The sequence below is a fragment of the Moschus berezovskii genome, chromosome 25, assembly GCF_049115385.1.
Source record: "Moschus berezovskii isolate FMDL1 chromosome 25, NW_MosBer_1.0, whole genome shotgun sequence".
Classification (NCBI taxonomy): Eukaryota; Metazoa; Chordata; class Mammalia; order Artiodactyla; family Moschidae; genus Moschus; species Moschus berezovskii.
In genome coordinates this window covers 12342142-12361782 of record NC_142484.1, presented here as the reverse complement: position 1 = coordinate 12361782, position 19641 = coordinate 12342142, and the positions used below count along the sequence as shown (strand labels likewise).

General features: G+C 50.8%; 1 protein-coding gene across 4 annotated transcripts in view; it reads right to left on the bottom strand.

The window, feature by feature from the left end:
* The window catches only part of SNX19 (sorting nexin 19), a 32668-nt gene extending 13964 nt beyond the window's left edge, over positions 1-18704 (bottom strand). For 3 of the 4 annotated variants that reach the window (XM_055415849.2, XM_088832484.1, XM_088832482.1), the window contains exons 1-8: positions 16544-18704; positions 14395-14533; positions 13006-13106; positions 12783-12902; positions 10752-10882; positions 9497-9593; positions 8834-9014; positions 5521-5650 (exon numbers count right to left, since the gene is read on the bottom strand). In XM_055415849.2, the coding sequence (XP_055271824.2) occupies positions 5521-5650; positions 8834-9014; positions 9497-9593; positions 10752-10882; positions 12783-12902; positions 13006-13106; positions 14395-14533; positions 16544-18217 (2573 nt within the window). In that variant the 5' untranslated portion in view covers positions 18218-18704. Of the gene's footprint in view, positions 1-4776; positions 5380-5520; positions 5651-8833; positions 9015-9496; positions 9594-10751; positions 10883-12782; positions 12903-13005; positions 13107-14394; positions 14534-16543 lie in introns of those variants that run through there. The other variant, XM_088832483.1, reaches the window with a different exon arrangement.
* Positions 18705-19641: the final 937 nt, after the last annotated feature.

Sequence of the window (19641 nt, the reverse complement as noted above, 5' to 3'; positions counted from 1 at the left end):
GTCAGAGCTCCCCTTTTTCAAGGTCTAGTGGAAAAGGTGGGGGACAAGCAGTGTTCCTCTCCCTAAGGAAGCACGATACAACCCGAGCAAAGCCACTGCTGCAGAACACAGACTTCAGCCCCTAAAACCCAGGCCAGGGCTGGAACCAGAGCGGGCAAGGATGTAACCAAACGGGAAAACTAGACTTGGTTTGAGATCATTTTGTAGCTCCTGCAAACACACACATTTTTCTATAGAAGCTGTGCACAGGAAGAGATCAGGTGTAAGACAACACAAGGCACCAGAGCTGAACTGGAAGAGAAATGTATGGCGCAAAGGAAAAAACCAGCATCTACGTGTCCTGAGAAACTCTGAATCAGAACTGTGACAACCTTTTCCTGATTGGGAACAGGATGTAGAACAGATACTAAAGGGAGACTACATAATTTCTGATCCAGGAGTGTTTAAGAATAAAACACAGATGGAAATGAATTTATATGCTACCATCAAATATGTGTGTCTCTTGGACAGAAGTAGGACATGGCACTTTCAGGTGAGGTCAATCCTGTGGCCACTGCCTTATGGGGAAGCTTGCTCAGCGGGGAGGCCGCAGGCGGTGGTGGGAAGGGGATGGGCTTGAAGACCAGGGTGACTTGGTTGGAATCCTTATTATAATTCTGAGGTGGTTATTTAATCTAAATAGCACTTTGCTCACTTAAAAAATACACATCTACCTCAGAGAACTGAACTGCTCCTTAGTATATAAAATCCACGGCTGCTTGGCTGATGTAGTATTTAGTCAACGTCAGTTCCTTTGTGGTTGCAGCTGCTCATGCCCTTTCAGTGGCGGGTCTGGAGCTGCCCGTAACACACACTCAACGTCAGGAAGACCATTTATCCATCTGCCATTTAGACAGGCCCACCGAGAAACAGGCCCCTGAACGGATTCCACTCAGAGAACACCTAAAGTTGTGGGGTGACCAAAGAGAATGGATGACAAGAGAATTCTTGGTCATCCAACTCTAACTGCCCGCTGCCAGCATGGCCCTCTCCAATAGGCACACAACGCCACCCATGCGCCTTCTCCTGACCTTCCCTGGGAGATGACTCGTAGAGATCTCTCCCCTCGGAAGACAATTCGATGGCCTGGTGCAGGGTTCGGAGCTTGCTCCTGAATTTTCTCCTGGACCCACAGCATGCTCGACAGCATAACCTGACAGATTCTTTTTCTTCTCTATCTACTTCCTGACTTCGTGTACTTTTCTACCTGCCTATATCCACAGGTCACACAACATTCCTTTTTTCCCACCCTTCTGCCACGCTGCTCTGTTCCCACGTGCCCTCAACACACACACACACGCTCATTCGCTCACTCACTCACTCATTCAATCACACTCTTTAAGAAACCCTGACGCAGACACAGACACCAGGAATGTGTCTGCTGCCACCTCTGGGGCCATGGCGAGGGCAGGGCCACGGGAGGTGGCACTCGTGTACTCTCCTGCTAGCCTGGCTCATATTTTTATCGTGGCTTTGCTCTGGGCACCCAGGCGGGGATCTGGGCCAGCTTCTTCTCATTCCTTCGCTCTACATCAGGGCTCCAGAATAATCTCACCCTTGACCGTGGCTGGATGCTCCTGCCCCACACCTTCTCCTGTCAATGGAGCACAGTTGTGTCTCCTCTCTCTCTCCCTCCCACCCAGCCAGTGTCTGAGTGTTCCAGGCCCTAAACCCGAGTCTGACGCACTCAGAGACACTGTCAGCTTCTCCTGCTTTCTGAATGAGTGGTCTGCATAAGCTAGATTCACGCCTTGGCTTAGACTGCTCCCCCACCCCTCTCCCCTCCTTTTGACTCTAACTCCAAATAAGGAGCACTCCCTCTTACATAATTGGATGTTCCCAGCACAGAAGCTGACACACGAGGTCAGGCGCGCATGCGTGCAGACTTGCCTTTGACTTAACAATGCCTTTTTTGGGCATCTAACTTCTCCCCAGCTCCCTTCCCCCACTCTCTCCACAGTATCAACAATCAAGGGAGATTTACGCAGTTGGCTCAAACTCTTCCAACCTTGGCTTGGAAGGAGGGGTCATGAGGTTGAATTTACTCTTTTCCCTCGCAGGCCAGGGACAGAGGGATTGGGCGGGGGCGTGGGGGGAGGGTGGCGTGGAGACTAAATATGTGCAAGAGAGGGAAAAAGTGACAGCATGCATGCTTTGGACCTGGGAGCAGTCTCTGGCGTCCTAGGCAGTTATGTCTATGGATCTTTAGAGGGATCAGGGAGAATACAGAAAGTTGGAAGCAGAAGAAATGAACTTGTCTTCTTGGAGATGACAATGCTGGAGGCTGGACAATGATGACATTTTTAAAAGGAGAAGCATCTAACTCTAGACGCCGTCCAAGATGACAGTGTATCCAGGTCAACCAGGAAAGTGGCGGCAGGTACTCGTGGCATCAACATCGACTCTCCTCTTTAGAACTTAGAGAATCCAGGTGCTCTGCAGATGGATGCAGCTTAGCGGCGTGCGGTTTCAAACAGAGAGCAACTATGCTGCCTCCTGGGCCTCAGTCCTGGGGACAGCCTGGGAGAGGTCCACCCTGACCCAGCGGGGACCAACCACACCTCTCTGGGGGTAGTGAGGACAGGTGGAAGGGGTGCTGCAGCTTTGGGGAGGTATCACATTCCAGAGTATGTGCTTACCGAAGCAAAGAGAGCCCAGGAATGCAGCACTGCGCTGGCCTCTTTAAAAATAAAAATGCAAGCTGTCCAGGGGACAGGGGACACAGACTGGCTTTAGGTGCCGCAGAGGACTCTGCGTCGTACGTGAGTGGACGCACATTCAAATGCAGTTTTCATTTTACACACTGACTGCCAGTCTCCTCCTGGGGAATATGGACTGCTCTGAGTCAAAGACTTGGGGGCTGGCTTTTATCTTCTCAAGTCATAGGGCAAACATCTGATCCTGAAGCTGAACATCAGACAAACCTGGGTTCGAACTGCCTATACATACTTACTAGCTCTGTGATCTTGACCAAACAATCATGATTCTTTGCAAGCCTTTGCTGCCTCACCTTTAAAGTAGGGATTATAAAGACCTCTTTCACAGGGCTTCTGACGGGATTAAATGATGTTGGCGCAATGTCTGCATAAAGTCAGCTCTCCACAGATGTTGGCTGGATGGTGGATCCTGAAGCTAGTAAGACCATCGACGTCTACCCTCTGAACCTGAAATAAGCCCTGTCTCTTCCTTGGGGAGCTGGCACTCAGAACTTGCTGGTAGAGACCACGGGCCATAGGCATCAAGTCCTCTGAGCCTCTGGAGGGAGCGCTGGGAGAGATTCCTTCTCCATGACCTCCTGACTGCTGTCTTAAGGAAGCTTCAAGAACAATGTGACCCAGCAAGAGATACTTGAGAAGAAGGTCAAGTGTATCAAAAAAGCTGGGAATAATGCTTTATAGAGAAGATGAAAGGCAGTGAACAGAGAAGATGAGGTTCTTCATTTAACTCTAGTTTGTAGAGGCCAAGAGCAAGGAAGGTGTCAACAGCTGGGTTCCTATCTCTGCTGCAGCTCATACAAAACTAAATGGTCTTAAGAATAAAGTTCTGACAGGAAGAGATATGAGGCAAGTCAACAAGTACAAAATGTCATCACCTGAAAACATCTAGGGTGAACAAAGGTTAACAGACCACAGTCATGAAGAACTGTCCAGAAGTACCTAGACACAAAACTCTGTTCTTCTGCAATCCTCACTTTGCCTTCATTCAAATAGACTAAAACATTAAAAAATTTTTCCCTTTAACAACAAAAAACGTGTCATCCATTTTTTTAAGTGAAAAGAGAAGCAGATCAAGGGGGATTCAGCCATAAACTCTCTCTCTGATGTTGTTTAGGGCATAAGTTACATTCACCAGACAGCCATCCACCCAGCTAACCCGAGGTGTGGTTCCCGTGGATCTGTCAGGGTTTGGGGGTGGAGAGGGGAGGAACTGAGCCTGACTCCAGGCTCTTCTCATGAGGAAGGGCAGCCCTGACTCCAGGAGCTCTGCATGCGGGGAAGCAGGAGTGCCTGGAGAACACTGCCGCCCTGGGACAGAACCTGTGCTGCAGGGGGCCTGGGGGCTGTCTCCTGCTGTCAGACACACGGACGCTCTGGTCTTGGGCACAAAGTCACCCGGGAAGGCCTCACAAGGTCATACTGCTGAGAAGAACGGGTTCTGTGCGGTTCAGAGAACACAGGGTAATAGGAGTGGTGCGAGCTGCAGCTGGAGACTGACCTGGGTGGGGCACCCTGAATGCGGAGGGAACTTGGGGCCACAAGCTGGAGGAATCAGACACAGAATACACTTCTTATCCTTCCATTTTTCTGAATCGCAAGTACGAAGACCTAACATTTACTGGAACACTTTCTATGCACCCAGACACCTGCAGACAGACACCACAATGATTCCAAAGCTCAGAGAGATGACACACAGCAGAGTAGTAGTATGCTGCAGTGGATAAGAGTGTGGGCTGTGGAACACCCGGGGAGACGTGCACCTCCACCAAGTACTCACTTGGTGAACATGGATAAGGCCCTCAGTTCTCACCCTCACTAAACCATAAAATACGTGCAAGGAGGGACCGTATCTGTTTTGTTCACTACTGATCAGACCTTAATATTTTCTCAATGAATAAAGGAAAATGACCAAGACAGTTACCCAGTATGAAAGTTAATGTTAATGGATATCCTCCTTATTGTAGAACAGATACATAATTCTTTTTTTTTTTAATAAAACTGTTAGTTTCGGAGTGACCTATTAGCATGAGTCACACGCTAACAGAAGGGTTCAGGATTTGGCTCCCGACTTTGGGATCTGCCAGGATGTCTCACACGGGAGAGGTCAAAGCATGAGCGGCCACAGCTCAAGCGCTGTGTGTGTCTGTCTGGTTCAGAGACAGGGTCCCTGGACTCCTTCAGTTGAGCAAAGCTTGCATCAGTTTCACGGTTAGAAAGCCAGCACTAGAAACTCCACCTGCATACAAGTTTTTCAGGAAATTCAACTGGTGCTGGAATTATACAACCCAAGTTTTAAATCTCAGTATCCTACTCCCCACCACCACGTGTCAGTGCTTCTTCAGCTGTGACTATGTCCACCCCTTCTGGAGAAACTAATCTTTACTAGGAGAGCGCGCGATGCTTTTCTCTTTCCTTCCTCGCTGTTGGTAGTCACAGACTGTAAACTGTTGGTGAAGAGACACGTCCACTGTATCAAGGCGAGAGGTACAGGGCCTGGGGGTAAACTGGGGGAGAATGGACCCCAGCGGAGGAGGAGCTCAGCCGAGGCAGCGCCTGAATCAGGGGATGATGCCGGCGGTCCTGCAACCACGTGATGCTCTGCAGCGCTCGTCACCCCGCAGCCCTGGACAGAGGTTTTCTCTTCGTTTCTGACTGCAGGTCTCCTGGACTCTACACTTTCCCTCTCTAGGGCAGAAATCAGGAACCACCTCCAACCTCTGTCCAACCTGAGACTCTAACCTGAAGGGACACCCAGCAGGCCTACCTCTGGATTAGGGTCCCGAAGACAAGATGAAGAACTTTCTGCACACTCTCTGTACACAGCCATCGCCACTGTTCCATGAGCAGCAAGACAAGCAGGTCCAGGGCTGTGTCAGCCAACTCGGTCTCTGTTCCTGGGGATGAAAAGGAATCTGGAGTAACCTGGAAGAGACCCGCACTCAAGGACACATTTCAGGGCCCTGGGTCTGCTCCACCTTTATGTTAATCATCTCACATTTGTGTAATCTATCTGTATTCAAGTCAAGAGATGTTTACTGCATCTCTACAAAGTTCAGTGGTAGGTTCTGTCTTTCTTCACAATTTATGTTCCTAAGTCACAGAGTCGGACATGACTGAAGCGACTTAGCAGCAGCAGCAAGTCACTGAGTAATTTTTTATCTATAGATTTTATATATAACTCTTTTGCCTACTTTCCTTCTGTTTCTTGTGTATTTTCCCGAGGCAGCTGAACACATTTTGTTCCAAGGAAGTGCTCCCAACTGGTGACTAATTGGAACTGGCAAGGCCCGGTTCCTTTCCCTTCCATCTACTCGCTCCCGCAGGGCAGCAGGGAAACGTGCGGGGCAGCAGATGTGGGGACGGTTTTCCGTAAGCAAGTGGCTTTGAAAGCAACTCCACTACACAGAGCTGAGGGTTAGCGTCCAGGAAGCCTCAGTCTGATCGTGAGATGACGTGTGGTTCTGGGAAGAACACTGCACTTTTGGTAAAAAGCCATGATAACTACTCATTTCTTTCCTGTTTCAAAGACGGCAAGGGCCACAAACATGCTCATACCAACGCTAAGCAGAACTTTCTTAAACAGATGTATTTTACGGATGGAAGCGTCTGTTCTCTAACTCTGTTCATGGGGTCCCCCATCACCTCTGACTTGCCTTCCAGGAGACTGCCCCAGAACTACAGAATGTTCCTGAAAAAATCCTCTTCTATCTGGTACTGCAGATGTGATACAAGTTATAATTAATCATCAACAGTAACTGTATTAGGCTAGGACCAGCGGGTTTTCTCTGTGCAAGCGTGCCCAAGCACTGCTCACTTAAGGGTTCTTATAGAATGTGAATGATGTCAAACTCAGATAAATGTGCTGGAACTGAATCTTACTTTCTTCTTAATCCCATCCGGTATGTATTCTCCTTTTTTTCTGTACTTCATGGGGGCATAGGAGCTGATGTGTCTGCTTTCTGGTTATTTGCTCAAAATGTGATATTCAGTTTCTTGGAAAAATAGCATTCCTCAATCTCCCTCTTCAATTCTCTTCTCTTCGCAGGTTTAGCATTTACCTAGAGCTGCACAGCAACCCACTCCAGTATTCCTGCCTGGAGGATCCCATGGCCAGAGGAGCCTGGCGGGCTGCAGTCCATGTGGCTGCAGAGTCAGACACCACTGAAGAGACTTAGCATGCAAACGTGCAGAGCTGCCACCGTGTGGTGACAAGTAGCCCAGCAATAGAAGTGAAAGCAACAGGGCCCCAGGTCCTCTCGGTCCAAGCGGTGAATTATCTATCATGTGGGCACGTGGGGTCTCTCAGGGCTAAAGGAATGGCACAGGAATAAATGATCCCTTTAGAGAGATAATGCACAATGTTTAAAGACTTGATTTGGGCGAGAATTATCTCATCTTACCCATCCCTTCTTATCTATACTTTCTCATAGTTCTCTCGATGCTTTTGCTCTCAAAACACGTTTACTTAACCAGTGAGACGTGTGGGAACAGCTGGGGTTGTAAACTCCATTTTTCACAGCGTTGAGCTGAGGTCCACAGCGCGGACTGACTGTGGGCGCCTGAGAAACAATGGCGAAGTCAGCCTTTTTTCCTCTTCTGGGCCCAGGATTTTGTGATCTTTTATTTGCAAGGGAAGCCTTTGTCTTGCGGGATTTGAAAGACTTTGTTCTTTTAAGTTCTAGCACAGCAAATCTATCAGCATCCAGGCTTCCTAATTCTCCCTCTGCAGAGAACACTGCACCTCTGGGAGGCACAACTGCCCTGCCTCAAACGCTCCTACACAGAGTGGTGTCCTCACCGCGTCTCCCTCGGCTCTACCCTGGTAACCAGGCAGTCTTGTTGGCCACGGCAGTAAACACAACAGAAGGGACAGACCCAGAGGAAAAGAGAAATTCCATTTTGTGCAGCTGTTATCTCCGCTGCCCTGCAGGACATCTGGGCTTCCCAGGAGGCACTGGTGGTAAAGAATCCAACTGCCGATGCAGGAGACACACGAGATGCGGGTTCAATCCCTGGGTCAGGAAGAGTCCTCTGGAGTAGGAAACGGCAAGCCCACTCCAGTACTCCTGCCTGGGAAATCCCACGGACAGAGGAGCCCGGCAGGCTGCAGTCCGTGGTGCTGCAAAGACTGAGAGACTGAGCACACAGTACGCCTGGGTGGAGATGTTCAGTCGGCAAGTGAAGGCACACCTCCAGGACTGAGGGGTCAGCAGCGCACGTTAGGGCTGACAGCGGGCAACAGAGGCGCTCACAGGGACTGAGGGTCACCAGCGCACGTTCGGGCTGACAGCGGGCAACAGAGGCGCTCACACGGACTGAGGGTCAGCAGCGCACGTTAGGGCTGACAGCGGTCAACAGAGGCGCTCACAGGGACTGAGGCATCACCAGCACACACGTTAGGGCTGACAGCGGGCAACAGAGGCTCACAGGGACTGAGGGTCAGCAGCGCACGTTAGGGCTGACAGCGGGCAACAGAGGCGCTCACAGGGACTGAGGGGTCAGCAGCACACACGTTAGGGCTGACAGCGGGCAACAGAGGCGCTCACAGGGACTGAGGGGTCAGCAGCACACACGTTAGGGCTGACAGCGGTCAACAGAGGCGCTCACAGGGACTGAGGGGTCAGCACGAACGTTAGGGCTGACAGCGGGCAACAGAGGCTCACAGGGACTGGGGCGTCACCAGCACACACGTTAGGGCTGACAGCGGGCAACAGAGGCTCAGAGGACGAGGGCGCGGAGCAGGGGCAGAATGAAGCTCCGGAAGGCTGAGGGACCGACAGAAGGAACAGAGGCGGGGCCACAGAGACAGGAGACCAGAAAGTGGCACCACAGACAGCAGAAGGCAGTTTCTGAATGGAGGGAGTAATCCAGAGACAACGCCAGTGTACGCGGGGAACAACGCAAGTAACGGCTCTGCTATCAACAGAAGCACGGACCGGGCTGGACCGGACGCCCTGCCCCCGAGTTCTTCTGATCCACTCGGCCCTGGGACTGTGCCGTTCTGCACCCCAGCACCTGACAGAGCCACCCAACAGTCACAAGCCAGCAGACACGCCGGGGTCCCCGCCGTCACTCACCTGGATCACTGCTGCTGAGGCCTTGGGCTGGAGCAGGAGCATCTGACACGTGACCATCCACACACCTCTCAGCGGTCTGTTCAGAATCTCTTCCAGAAGCGTCTGCTGGCTGCACTTCTAGTAACTTTGCCTGTTTTTCAATAAAGGATTCCATCCCAGACACGGAGAGGGTCTCTGACTCCTGAGCAGAGAGGGGGGGCTGTGTCACAGGCAGGGTGCATGGAGTGGGGGGCACCTGCGGCACCGTGGCTCCCATCACTTCCCTGCACGTGTCTCAAGTAGAGGACCCCACTGACCCCGCGATCACCTAAGGAAAAGGTGCTTGCTTTAACCTAAACTGCAAGGAGAACAGTGCCTCTGTAGTCTCGTTCGCTACAAAAGTTGTGTTTCCTTCTAGGAGCTGGCTTTCTCATTCTATCATCTATTATCCCAAGCCCACTACCCTTGAGAAGCCCACCACCCTTAAGAAGCCAACCAGCCAGCCCAGAACTCATAGAATTCCAAACCAGTCTGAGAAAACACTCCTAGAATAAAAACCAGAGATCCGGATGTTGGCTGGAAGGCACGAAAGTCCTTTCTGATTCTGGAGAACATCCCAACTGCCTATAACAGCAGGACTGATCTCCTAACTGAGGATCCCAAGAATTCTCTAGGGAATCTCACCACACCGCTGTCCTGGAGACAGTAGAGGACCTTCCCGTGTGCCTCAGTTATATTCAGTGCTGGAGCAATTTTACTGGATGAGAACCTCAATCTGGATCTGGTACAGAAACGAACAGCAGAAACAGAGTGTAATTCACGGTCCTGATCCCCATACGAAGGGCTGACAAGTATTAATACCTCAAAACAGGCATGTCCACACTTATTCTTGGAAGCTTATGGTGGTCAGAGTTGCCAAGAGACGCCTCACTCTGAAATCCCCCAAACAATAAATATTCTTACACACAGGGCAACTCGTGCACTGAGCTATGCTTACAATGCGCCTGTGAAACGGCTTTGCTAATGTAAAATAAGGACCTGTCCATCACAGTTGTATCCCACAGGCAGAAGAGCGGCTAGCACATACTGTGCACTCGTTAAAAATTGGTTGAAAGTTAAAGAGACAAGTGCCACAGACCAAGGTTGCCCCTGCTCTTCACACCTTTCTGCACATCCATTATTCCCCTTGTGTTCCAGATAAAACCAGAGAAGGAATCATAAGGGCTAACCTCAATGTTTCAAGAAATGGGATTCTTATAAGCACAGGCAACATGTTTACCCTTCAAAATACAGGCCCAGTGAGGGGGGAGAAAAGGCTAAGAATTGTGAGGGTTATTGCCAGCCCATAAGACATGAACACAGAGAAAAAGACAGCGAGACACACACATAAACATTCTCCAACCCCCTCCCTCCCACCAGCACGGTCTCTCTCTCTGTAACGGGCCAGATACATACAGCAAGTGTCTGGGAAAGTAAGCGTGGTGCCCTGCCTCTCCACCTGCTGGCTGTGAGAGCTGCCAGTGCAGGCTGGAGCAGCAGCAATAACCAGTGAACCCCTGAAGGGGTCCCTTCTAGCCCGTTCCTGTTTACTGCTAGTGTACTCGACTCCTGAGCCAGAAACCATGACAAACAGAGATCAGTGATAACCCTTAATTCTTAAAAGAAAAGAAACGTTTCAATTTCCCAAGGCGGGGGGGAAATCCATATTCTAGAGTTTTCCTTCTAGTCAACATTCCCCGGTCAGTTTGGGCCCTGGGTTCCCAGGGCAAGACCAACATGAAGCCAGGCTACCTCTGCGGGACCTTGGGCTTGGCCCTCAGTCTGACTCTGCATAAAAACAGGTACAGATGACCCCTCCCCTCTATTCTAGGACCTAAGACCAGGGATGGGCTTTGACTGAAAACTGGGGATCCCCCGAGAATTGGGAAGGGTGTCTCACTTGGAAGCCTTCTTGCCTTCTGGCTGGGGCTTATTTTCTGTCTCGGCCTCACTCAGCTCCTCTGTAGGGCTCTGGGGCTCAGAGCGAGGGAACGCTGTCTTCAACGTGTCCACGATAGCACTCACCACCATCTGCAGGCATCAGAGACGTGGGGTTAGACAGGCACCACCGAGCAGCAGCAGCTGTCTCAAGGTGCTTCCTGCACCCTGGACGAGCAGCCCGCTGACCTGTCTAGCAGAGCCTTATCCACACACACAGCCAGATACCGGCTAATGACTCAGTGGCAACTCTCTCCCCTTTCCTCCCCAGCCATGAAAATCTTCTTCCTCACAGAGTTAAGACAAACGATGGATTCCATGGGAAAAGAAGCAAAAACAACATGACAAATAAAAATCTGGGAGTTCTGCAGGCTGGTGAAATGCTTTCCACTTTCAATTTCTTTCTTTTCATACAGAAGAATGATTTTTAGTTTTCAAATTGATAATACTTTCACCAAGATGTGACAAAGGGGAAGTGATACAGGTAAGAAGATACAGAGAAAAGGAAAAGTGAAAAAGATTACCAAAATAAGGAATAGTGTAAAAATATTTATGATATAAAAATACACAGAGCAATTCACAGTAAAAAAAAAAAGAACAATAAAACTGGTTTTCCAGTTAGTTCAAACTATTCCTCTTCTTTAACTACAGAAAGAATGGCAAAAACCACTCAGGTTAAAGTTAAGGATCTGGAATTCATACAAACTTCTCTATTTGTACAAATGAAATAAAACAATCTTTGCTGAAGAGTAAGAACTATCTCTATTTCTCAGAATGGGAAAATGACATACAGATTTTTGCTAAAGAGAAAGAACAAATGAAACCCTAAAATATCAACGAGATGGAAGGAAACACTGACTTTTCCTTTAGTAACTCTCGCTATTAATCAACACTGCTGCTCGCTTTGTCTTATCCTGTGTTAGTCCTCCTTGGGGAACACAGCCGGCACAGCCAAGGCAAGGCTGACATGGTCAAGGAAGACCACAGTAGAGACCAGGGGACAGCAACTCGGGGAAAGAACACAGCGCACTGCATGGATGTGGAGAACGTAGCTGGGAAAATACAGTCGCTCTCCAGGCTCACAGAGTGGTGGTCTGCCGGGAGAGTCGATACCTGCTCACTCTTGTACCATGAGCGGTGAATACAGTGCGTGGCTTTGAGTGGGCGCCCAGGGGGCAGGTGTTGAAAAAAATCAGTGAAGGTTTAAAAAAAAAAAAAAAAATCAGTGAAGGAACACATCAGCATGGGTGAGCAAACCTGCAAGGAACTCCAAGGTTTCGCCTTGTTTATCCCTTCTTAGTTTGTGGTCTTCTCCTCACAGCAGTGAATGTCTCCCAACACCCCTCACTTGAAGTCCCACATCATTTTATCCCCTAAAGTCTAGATTGGAAGAGGGAGACCCCCTCTTCTGCCAGAATCAGCGCTTTCTAACCTCTTACAACACATGCATTTTGATCAGCACAAACCTCAGACTTCTGTCCTGGAGTCGCGAGAATCAGTGAGCAACCACTGCTCATAGGCTCCAGCGTGGTGCTCAAATGCTCTGCTACTGTCTCCAAAGGTTCCGAGATACCATCTGGAAACTTGTTCTCCGGCAGAGGAGCACTACACAAATCTAAATCCAGCTCGGTGTCCTGCCTAAGGGCTCCAATCTGAGTGACCAATGCTGGGAATGACCTTCATCGCCAGAAGAGGCCTTCCTGCCCCGGCCTGTCCGTGGAGACGTGGACCGACCCTTGGACCCTTCCCCTGGAATCACAGCGTCATGACACCACCAGGAGACCTGTGCACGCTCACAGTGTCAGGAGTACTGAGGCTCATGGCCATCCAGCAATGATGACCTCACCAGTACTGGTAAAGGTCTTGAAAGGCCCAGTCCGTGTTCCAGTTACCCCCCTGTACTGCTCTCCCTCCCCCCAGCTCCCTTACCTTTCAAACATGCTTCCCCCTTCCCTGTGAGAAACTAAGGCTGAGCACGCAGGCCCGCTCATACCTTGTCTATTCTGGAGACCACAAACGGCTTCTTGACAAAGGCAATACGAGCGTCCGTGTTGAGAGCAAGGAACTCCTGCATCTCCTCACTGTTAGCGATCTCAGGAATGGCACAGAGTTGCTGAAAAGACGCAAGCGGGACTTCAGAGACAAACTCCAGTCCCCAGATCTCCCCACCCTGGCTTGGGCGTCTGGTGGCTACAGTGACAGCAGAGGATGCTGACCTTTAGAAACGATTCCAAGAGGCTCTTGCGGGCTTCCACCCTATCACTGTCCATGTTTCCAAACGGAAGATCTGGAAAGAGCTTTTTAGGGCCCTTCACATCTTTAAAAAAAAAAAGTTGATTAACATTTACTAAGAACTATTCCATTTATTACCCATCACATATATAAGACACAGAAATGCCAAATGTATTTCCTGGGGATTTTTCCCCTCACCTTCAAACAGAGCTGAGAAGTGACCTAAGGTTGGGGTGGGAGCTGGGTACCAAGGCCTGGGCCTTATCCCTTCAGAGTCTCTCCCCTGGGGCCTCCCCTCCACGGGATTTTTTTTATTTCAGGAGTTAGAGATATAACCCAAGGACATAATACAGACAGCCTATTTTCATTATTCATGGTATTATTAAGGTGTAAGAGGCCACTAGAGTAGTGAGGCATAACAGCCCTGAAGTCTAACTGCCCAAGTTTAAATTTTGGCTCCAGTCTCTGCTGTAATAATGGCCTTAGGCAACCTGCTTCATCTTTGCTTTTTTCTGTAGAATGAGGATAACGACAGTATCCACCTTGCAGACTGCTACAAGAACTAAACAAGCAACTATGTGTAGCGTGCTTAGTAGAGAACCGGGCGTATATTTTCAGTATTAACTACTGCTATTATGACAGAAAACCTGTAACTGAAATCTATGATTTATGCCACAACTTATTAAAAATGTTTATTTGAGTGATCATGGGCTTCCCTGGTTGCTCAGCTGGTAAATAATCCGCCTGCAATGCGGGAGACCTGGTTTTGATTCCTGGGTTGGGAAGATCCCCTGGAGAAGGGAAAGGCTACCCACACTAGTATTCTGGCCTGAAAATTCCATGGACTGTACAGTCAGGGTCAGACATGACTGAGCGACTTCCACTTTCACTTGGCATTTTCTTGAAAAACAGAGTAGCTGCTCACCAGCTTTTATGGTTTGAATTAAATTTTTTATGTTTTCTTATTGTTCCTGTGCCTTATGAGAACCAAACGGCATACCAAGAAGCCTGTTGTTAAAGGAAAGGCGGCAAGGATTTCTGGATAACAGTTTAATATTTAACAGCAACCAGTCTATGAAACTGTTTAACTCCTCACAGGCACAGGTAGAAATATTAAAGTTTCTTTCTTAAGCTTAAACTAGATGGGGCCCCAGAACAAAGCATTCAGAGGGAAAGCAGTACCCCGGAAAGCATGTCATGAGTGCTGCTCAGCACTAAAACCCCAAACACCTAAAGCAAACGGAGGGAGCACGGGACCCTCAAGGCCGCGTTCTCCCTTACCACCCTCTTCACAGACAACAGGCCAGCCTTTGAGATCAGGGTGGCTGGATGTGAAAAGCAAGCAGGCATTCCGGGGCTGGGGAAGTCCTGACTTTTGATGAGCTTTCGGAGATCCGACTTCTCCTCCAGACGGGTCTGCAGGGTCAGGAACTCGCGGTAGCGGCGGTTCACGGTGTGGAAAGCCACCTGCTGCAGGCCGCCGCTGGTCTCGCCGTCGAGGGCCGTCTCATACTGTCAAGAGAACGTCTGTTGGCTGCGCCAGCTCACTGGCACACAGTAAGGGTACAGCAGGGTCAAGGGAGCACGCTGTTCCTGTTCTGTCCCTTAGCCTCCCGGGTCTGACTGCTACTCTAAGCTCTAACGAATAGCTCAATCCCAGGGGGGCTGCAGTACACAATGAGATGCCTTTCCCAACAGAGGTGGCCCAGAAGGTGGGAAATAAAGTTCTACTGCCTTTCACTCCTCCTTCCAGCTCAAAGTTCTCCCTGCAAACACTGTTTACTTATAACCAATTTCAAATCCCAAAGACAGAGGATAAAACAGAAGGTAGGACACTAATGATGACCCTAAATCAAGAGGCTGGATGTTATGGGGAGATAACCATCTTGTCATTATCCTCAAACCAGTGATTATCTACATTACTTGAGGGAAGAACAAATAATCCAAAACAGCGGAGGAACAACAATCATTTGTTTGCCTGGACTACACTAAAGGAACACGTGTTTTTGTTCTGCTTGGGGTTCTTGGAACGACACTGAATCTTTCTTCCCAAGGAAAGATCATCTGTCTGTATGATGAGAAGACATGTGAAGACTGGAGATGTTTTATGGGGTCACAGTCAGCTGTCTTCATATGTGAGGAGGGCTGGCATGTGGCAAAAGACAGCAGTGCGGAATGTCCCCCCAGAGAGAACGCCCCAAATGGTATGAAAGCTGCAACTTCATACCTACACGGGGAGACTGTGTAAGATACAACGAATGCTGTGGGAGAACGATACACGTGCTTGCTCTCATCAGGAGTAGGTTGGTGTTCCTGTTTGGTTAAGGTATCCTATGGGCAAGCAATGGAAGAGTGAGGCTGGTGTTGAAAGCTTGTCTAGAGGTAGACAGAGGTGTTCACTGTGAGCTGGAATGAACAAAGCAGTTCCTCAAGCCAGTACTGAGAAGGAGAGGCCTAGATAAGAGATGCATGTGGAATTCAGGTGAGGGCTCTCACATCCGGAGCCCCTGGGAGTTATGCTCTCTGTGGCTAGTCTGCTCCGTAAGGGACACTATACAAGTACGTCTCCAAACTTGGCTAGGCCTCAGAATCTCTTGGGCTGCAGAACCTGCTGTCAGAATATGGATTCTGACAGGTGCTAATGGATCCTGAATGAGAATTTCCCAAGAATGGGTCCCAGGATTCCTTATTTTTTAAGAATACAACTCTCTGGGAAACTTGGAGGCAGCCTATATCAAAACCTGATAGCTCAGCTGGTAAAGAATCCACCTGCAATGCAAGAGATCCCAGTTCGATCCTGGGTTGGAAAGATCCGCTGGAAAGGGATAGGCTACCCACTCCAGTATTCTTGGGCTTCCTTTGTGGCTCAGCTGGTAAAGAATCCGCCTGCAATGTGGGAGACCTGGGTTCGATCCCTGGGTTGGGAAGATCCCCTGGAGAAGGGAAAGGCTACCCATTCCAGTATTCTGGCCTGGAGAATTTCATGGACTGTACAGTGCATGGGGTCGCAAAGAGTCAGACACAACTAAGCGACTTTCACTCTATCAAAATCAGCTTTAGGGAGCTGCTGCTTGAATCAAACCAGCCACCTGACATAGGCACCCCTTCCTATCACTTCTGCCGAGCAGTTCCTACTACCACACATCTCCAGGGAGAGGGACTCGCCACCTTTTGAGGTATATACAGGTAAACAACCTTCCTTTCTAAAACAAAGAATAAAGGGTATTAGTACTTAAAAAAGAAATTAGCAAGGAAGAAGTCTGGGAAGGATTTCTGGGCTGTATCCATTGGAAAAATATGATTCCCAGCACAATGATAGCCCTGAGATTCTAGGACAGTCTGTGAGAATGTCATGGAAGCCTACTCTGCTTCACTCATGAGCTTCAAACCCTCCATACTGATACTGGTTGAAAAAAGCAAACTAAGTAAGAGCAGACTTCCTCCCTCAAGACACTGGCTTCACTGACTGCTTTCCAAATCCATTCCCAGACCAGAGTGGTGGCCGCGCACTACATCTGTTACCTTCACCGTGTAGAGCGTGTATGGGTGGAAACCGGTGCCACTGTGCTCTCGAGCAGTAATGGTGCCAGTGATGCGAAGGTTCTGGATGACCACGGGGCCATCTGGACTGCCCAGGGACTCAAAGTTGAAGGTGGCTGAGCTGAGGGGTCCAGGTGGAGAGGAGGAGAGCAGGACCTGTGGCAGACTGGAGTCCAGGGAGCTCCCACCACTGGTGAGATCCTTCTCTAAACATGAGGGGCGTGGGGGGCATATCCTCTCTGGACTGGGCAGCAAAGTTGTGAGAGAGGCGCCATTTCCCTGCTCTCCCTCCTTGTCCGCAGTGTCAATCTGGATCTCTGGGCAGGAATTCAGCATGGAGGCAAGCAGGCCCGGCTCTGTTTCTGTTCCTGGACCCTCCTCAGCTTCTGCTCCTTCTATTCCTTCTGGTCCCTTGCCATCCTTAGGCTCCAGAGGCTGGGAGCCCCCGAGGGCACACAGGGCATCCTGAATCCTGGCAGAGAGGAAGGGGCCTGGGGTCATGAGCATGATGGTTTCTTTGCCCAGTTCAGACAACGGGGACTCCAGCTCTGCATCTTCAGACAAGAACAAAGGCTGCAGGAAATGAGAAGAGCTGTTTCCGACTTTTCTCTCCTCGAGCACTCCCCCCAGATCTCCCTCCAGCGCTTCATGACCTTCTTCAACTTCTGGGGAGGGGTGTGAAGGCCCATCTGGCTCACTACAGCTTAAGAGCATTGGGGTTGCTGCTGGAGAAGGGGCTTCTGCGAGACCCTGGACCTCAACAATCAGTGGCAGAGATGTGGGCACTGAAGGCTGTTCTGGGGCACTGGCCGTGCAGAGTGGATTAGCCACTCCTGCTGGGTTAGTTCTGGCTTTGGAGAAGATGCCCACGAGTACAAGGTGGATCCAGTCTGGATCCGAGAGCTTGCTGATCAGCGGTAAGATGACATTGCAAGTAATGAGTTCCACCACTATGTGCCTGCCCGTGCGGGTCTCCAAGTGCGGCTTAGGCACTAGTCCTTGAAGCAACAGGTTCACGATGCCACGTGTGTAGGTGACCTCAGCGCCGGGGCTCTGCACTGCAGGGTGTGGAGCGCTGGCCTGGCAGTAAGCCTCCCAGAGCTGGGAGGGCTCCCCTGGGCCACTTTGTTTCCCTGCGGCCTCCTTCGCCTGAATATAGCTCTGCAGGTGACAACCGCAGAGAGTCAGAACCCTCTGGGCAAGAGCATGGCTGTCCACCCTGGCCATCCTCCTCCGGAGCTCCTGGACCAGCCCTCGCATGGCTGCCTCCATCTCCTCCTCGAAGGCTGGCTCCTGGCTCACCGTGCGGTACCAGGACGACACGAAGTCCCGCATGATCATCCGGATGGTGCGGTCGATCTCCTGTTCCAGCTGCCTCTCGGCCTCGGGGTTTGGGGGGCAGACTGCCATTGGGATGAAGCGCTCCAGATGCAGCCGCCCTGAAGCCCCCACGATGGCGTCAGAGCCCAGCCATCCTCCCAGCACCAGCAGCAACGCAGACAGAAGGCACAGAAGCCACACGTTGACCAGGAGGTGGATGACCAGGAGCCAGCCGAGCACGGCCCCCAGGGCCACCAGCTTCCGGCTACTCAGCAGGTGACTGACGCCGGGCCCGGCCGGGCGCTCCGGCGCCAGGACCTCCGTCTCTGTCTTCATGGCGGGCGGGCAGGGGCTCCCCGGACCAGAGCCCCCCTCTCACGTCAAAGCCAGGGGTGGGGGCGCCGAATGTGGCGCGGACACAAGAGCCGGGTGCCGGTCAGGCCTGAGCCGGGTCGCGGGCCCGGACGTCCTACAGGCAAGGCCCGGCGACACGGGGGGCTCGGAGGCTCGGCCTCGCCGCAGCCTCGTCCGGCCGGGACGCCGCCCTCGAGCAAGACCCTGCGACCTTCATGGTGCGCGGTCGGCGAACTGGGGCTTCGGAGACCGGGCAGGGCCGTGGGCCCACCGCATATTTAGTGAGTCCACCATCGAGGTGCCCGCAACCGGCTCGCGCACCGCCTGGCTGAGCCCCGGCGCCAGGGAACGCGGCGGAGCCTCCCTCGCCGCCTCGGAGGGGCCCTGGCCTTGCTGGGGAAGCCGGGCACCTAAACTCCGCAGCCCAGCTGCTGTTAAGGCTGCCGGCCGGCTGGGCGCCGGCGACTGCTTCCGGGTCGACGTCAGTCGGAGCGGGGCGTGCGGGGAGAGCGCCGTGCGATCCGCTCCCCGGCTCCGCTCGGCGCTGCATGGCGCCCCCTGGTGGTGAGGAGGCGCCGTGACTGCACGGCGCGAACCGGTCTGGGCCCTGAGATCTGGCGGAGCGCTAGCTCACCAATCATTCCTAGCGGTGCGGACCTGCGAGCGGTCTTGCAGCTAATGCCCCTCCGAGACTCAGTGCGAGGTGCAGTGTTTAAATGAACTCTTCAAACACTTTCTACCATTTAGGCAAACTCAGTATTCCAGTTTGTTTTAATCTCAAATGGGCGTTTTTTTTCAATGGCCTGTTACACTTTAACATTCACGCCACCTTCCACAACGGCCTTCTCTCATCCCCAATGCTCAGCTAACCAATCTTGAGCTCAGGAGTTGCAGAATACAAGGCATAAAACATTAATACAGAGATAGAAGTATTTCTAAAATTTCATAATACTATATAACAAAATCATTTTTATGGTTTGGGTTATTTGTCACTAGCTTTACCCTGAGCAATCAAATCGTTTGATTATCTTTGTTCAGTCCCTGTGATAGCTGGTGTGGAGAAATAGAAGTGGTGAAGAGTCCTCAAAAACCTTGCAGATAACTGGGGAGATGAGTTCTTGGGTCCCAAGTGAATGTTTAATAACACAATTCAGTATGGGATATGGTGAAATGCAAATTATTATATGCGTGAAGGTTGCAAATTATTATACAGTGGTTTGTGAGGTTAAGGGGAACCTCACAGAGAAGGGATCCTTTCTGCTGCCTCTTCAAAGGTGTTGTTCAGTCCTGAATTATTGTTTAGCAACTGAACAACAGTCCTGGCCAAGTCTCTGCAACCCCATAGACTGCAGCACCCCAGGCTTCCCTGTCCTTCACCATCTCCCAGAGCTTGCTCAGACTCATGT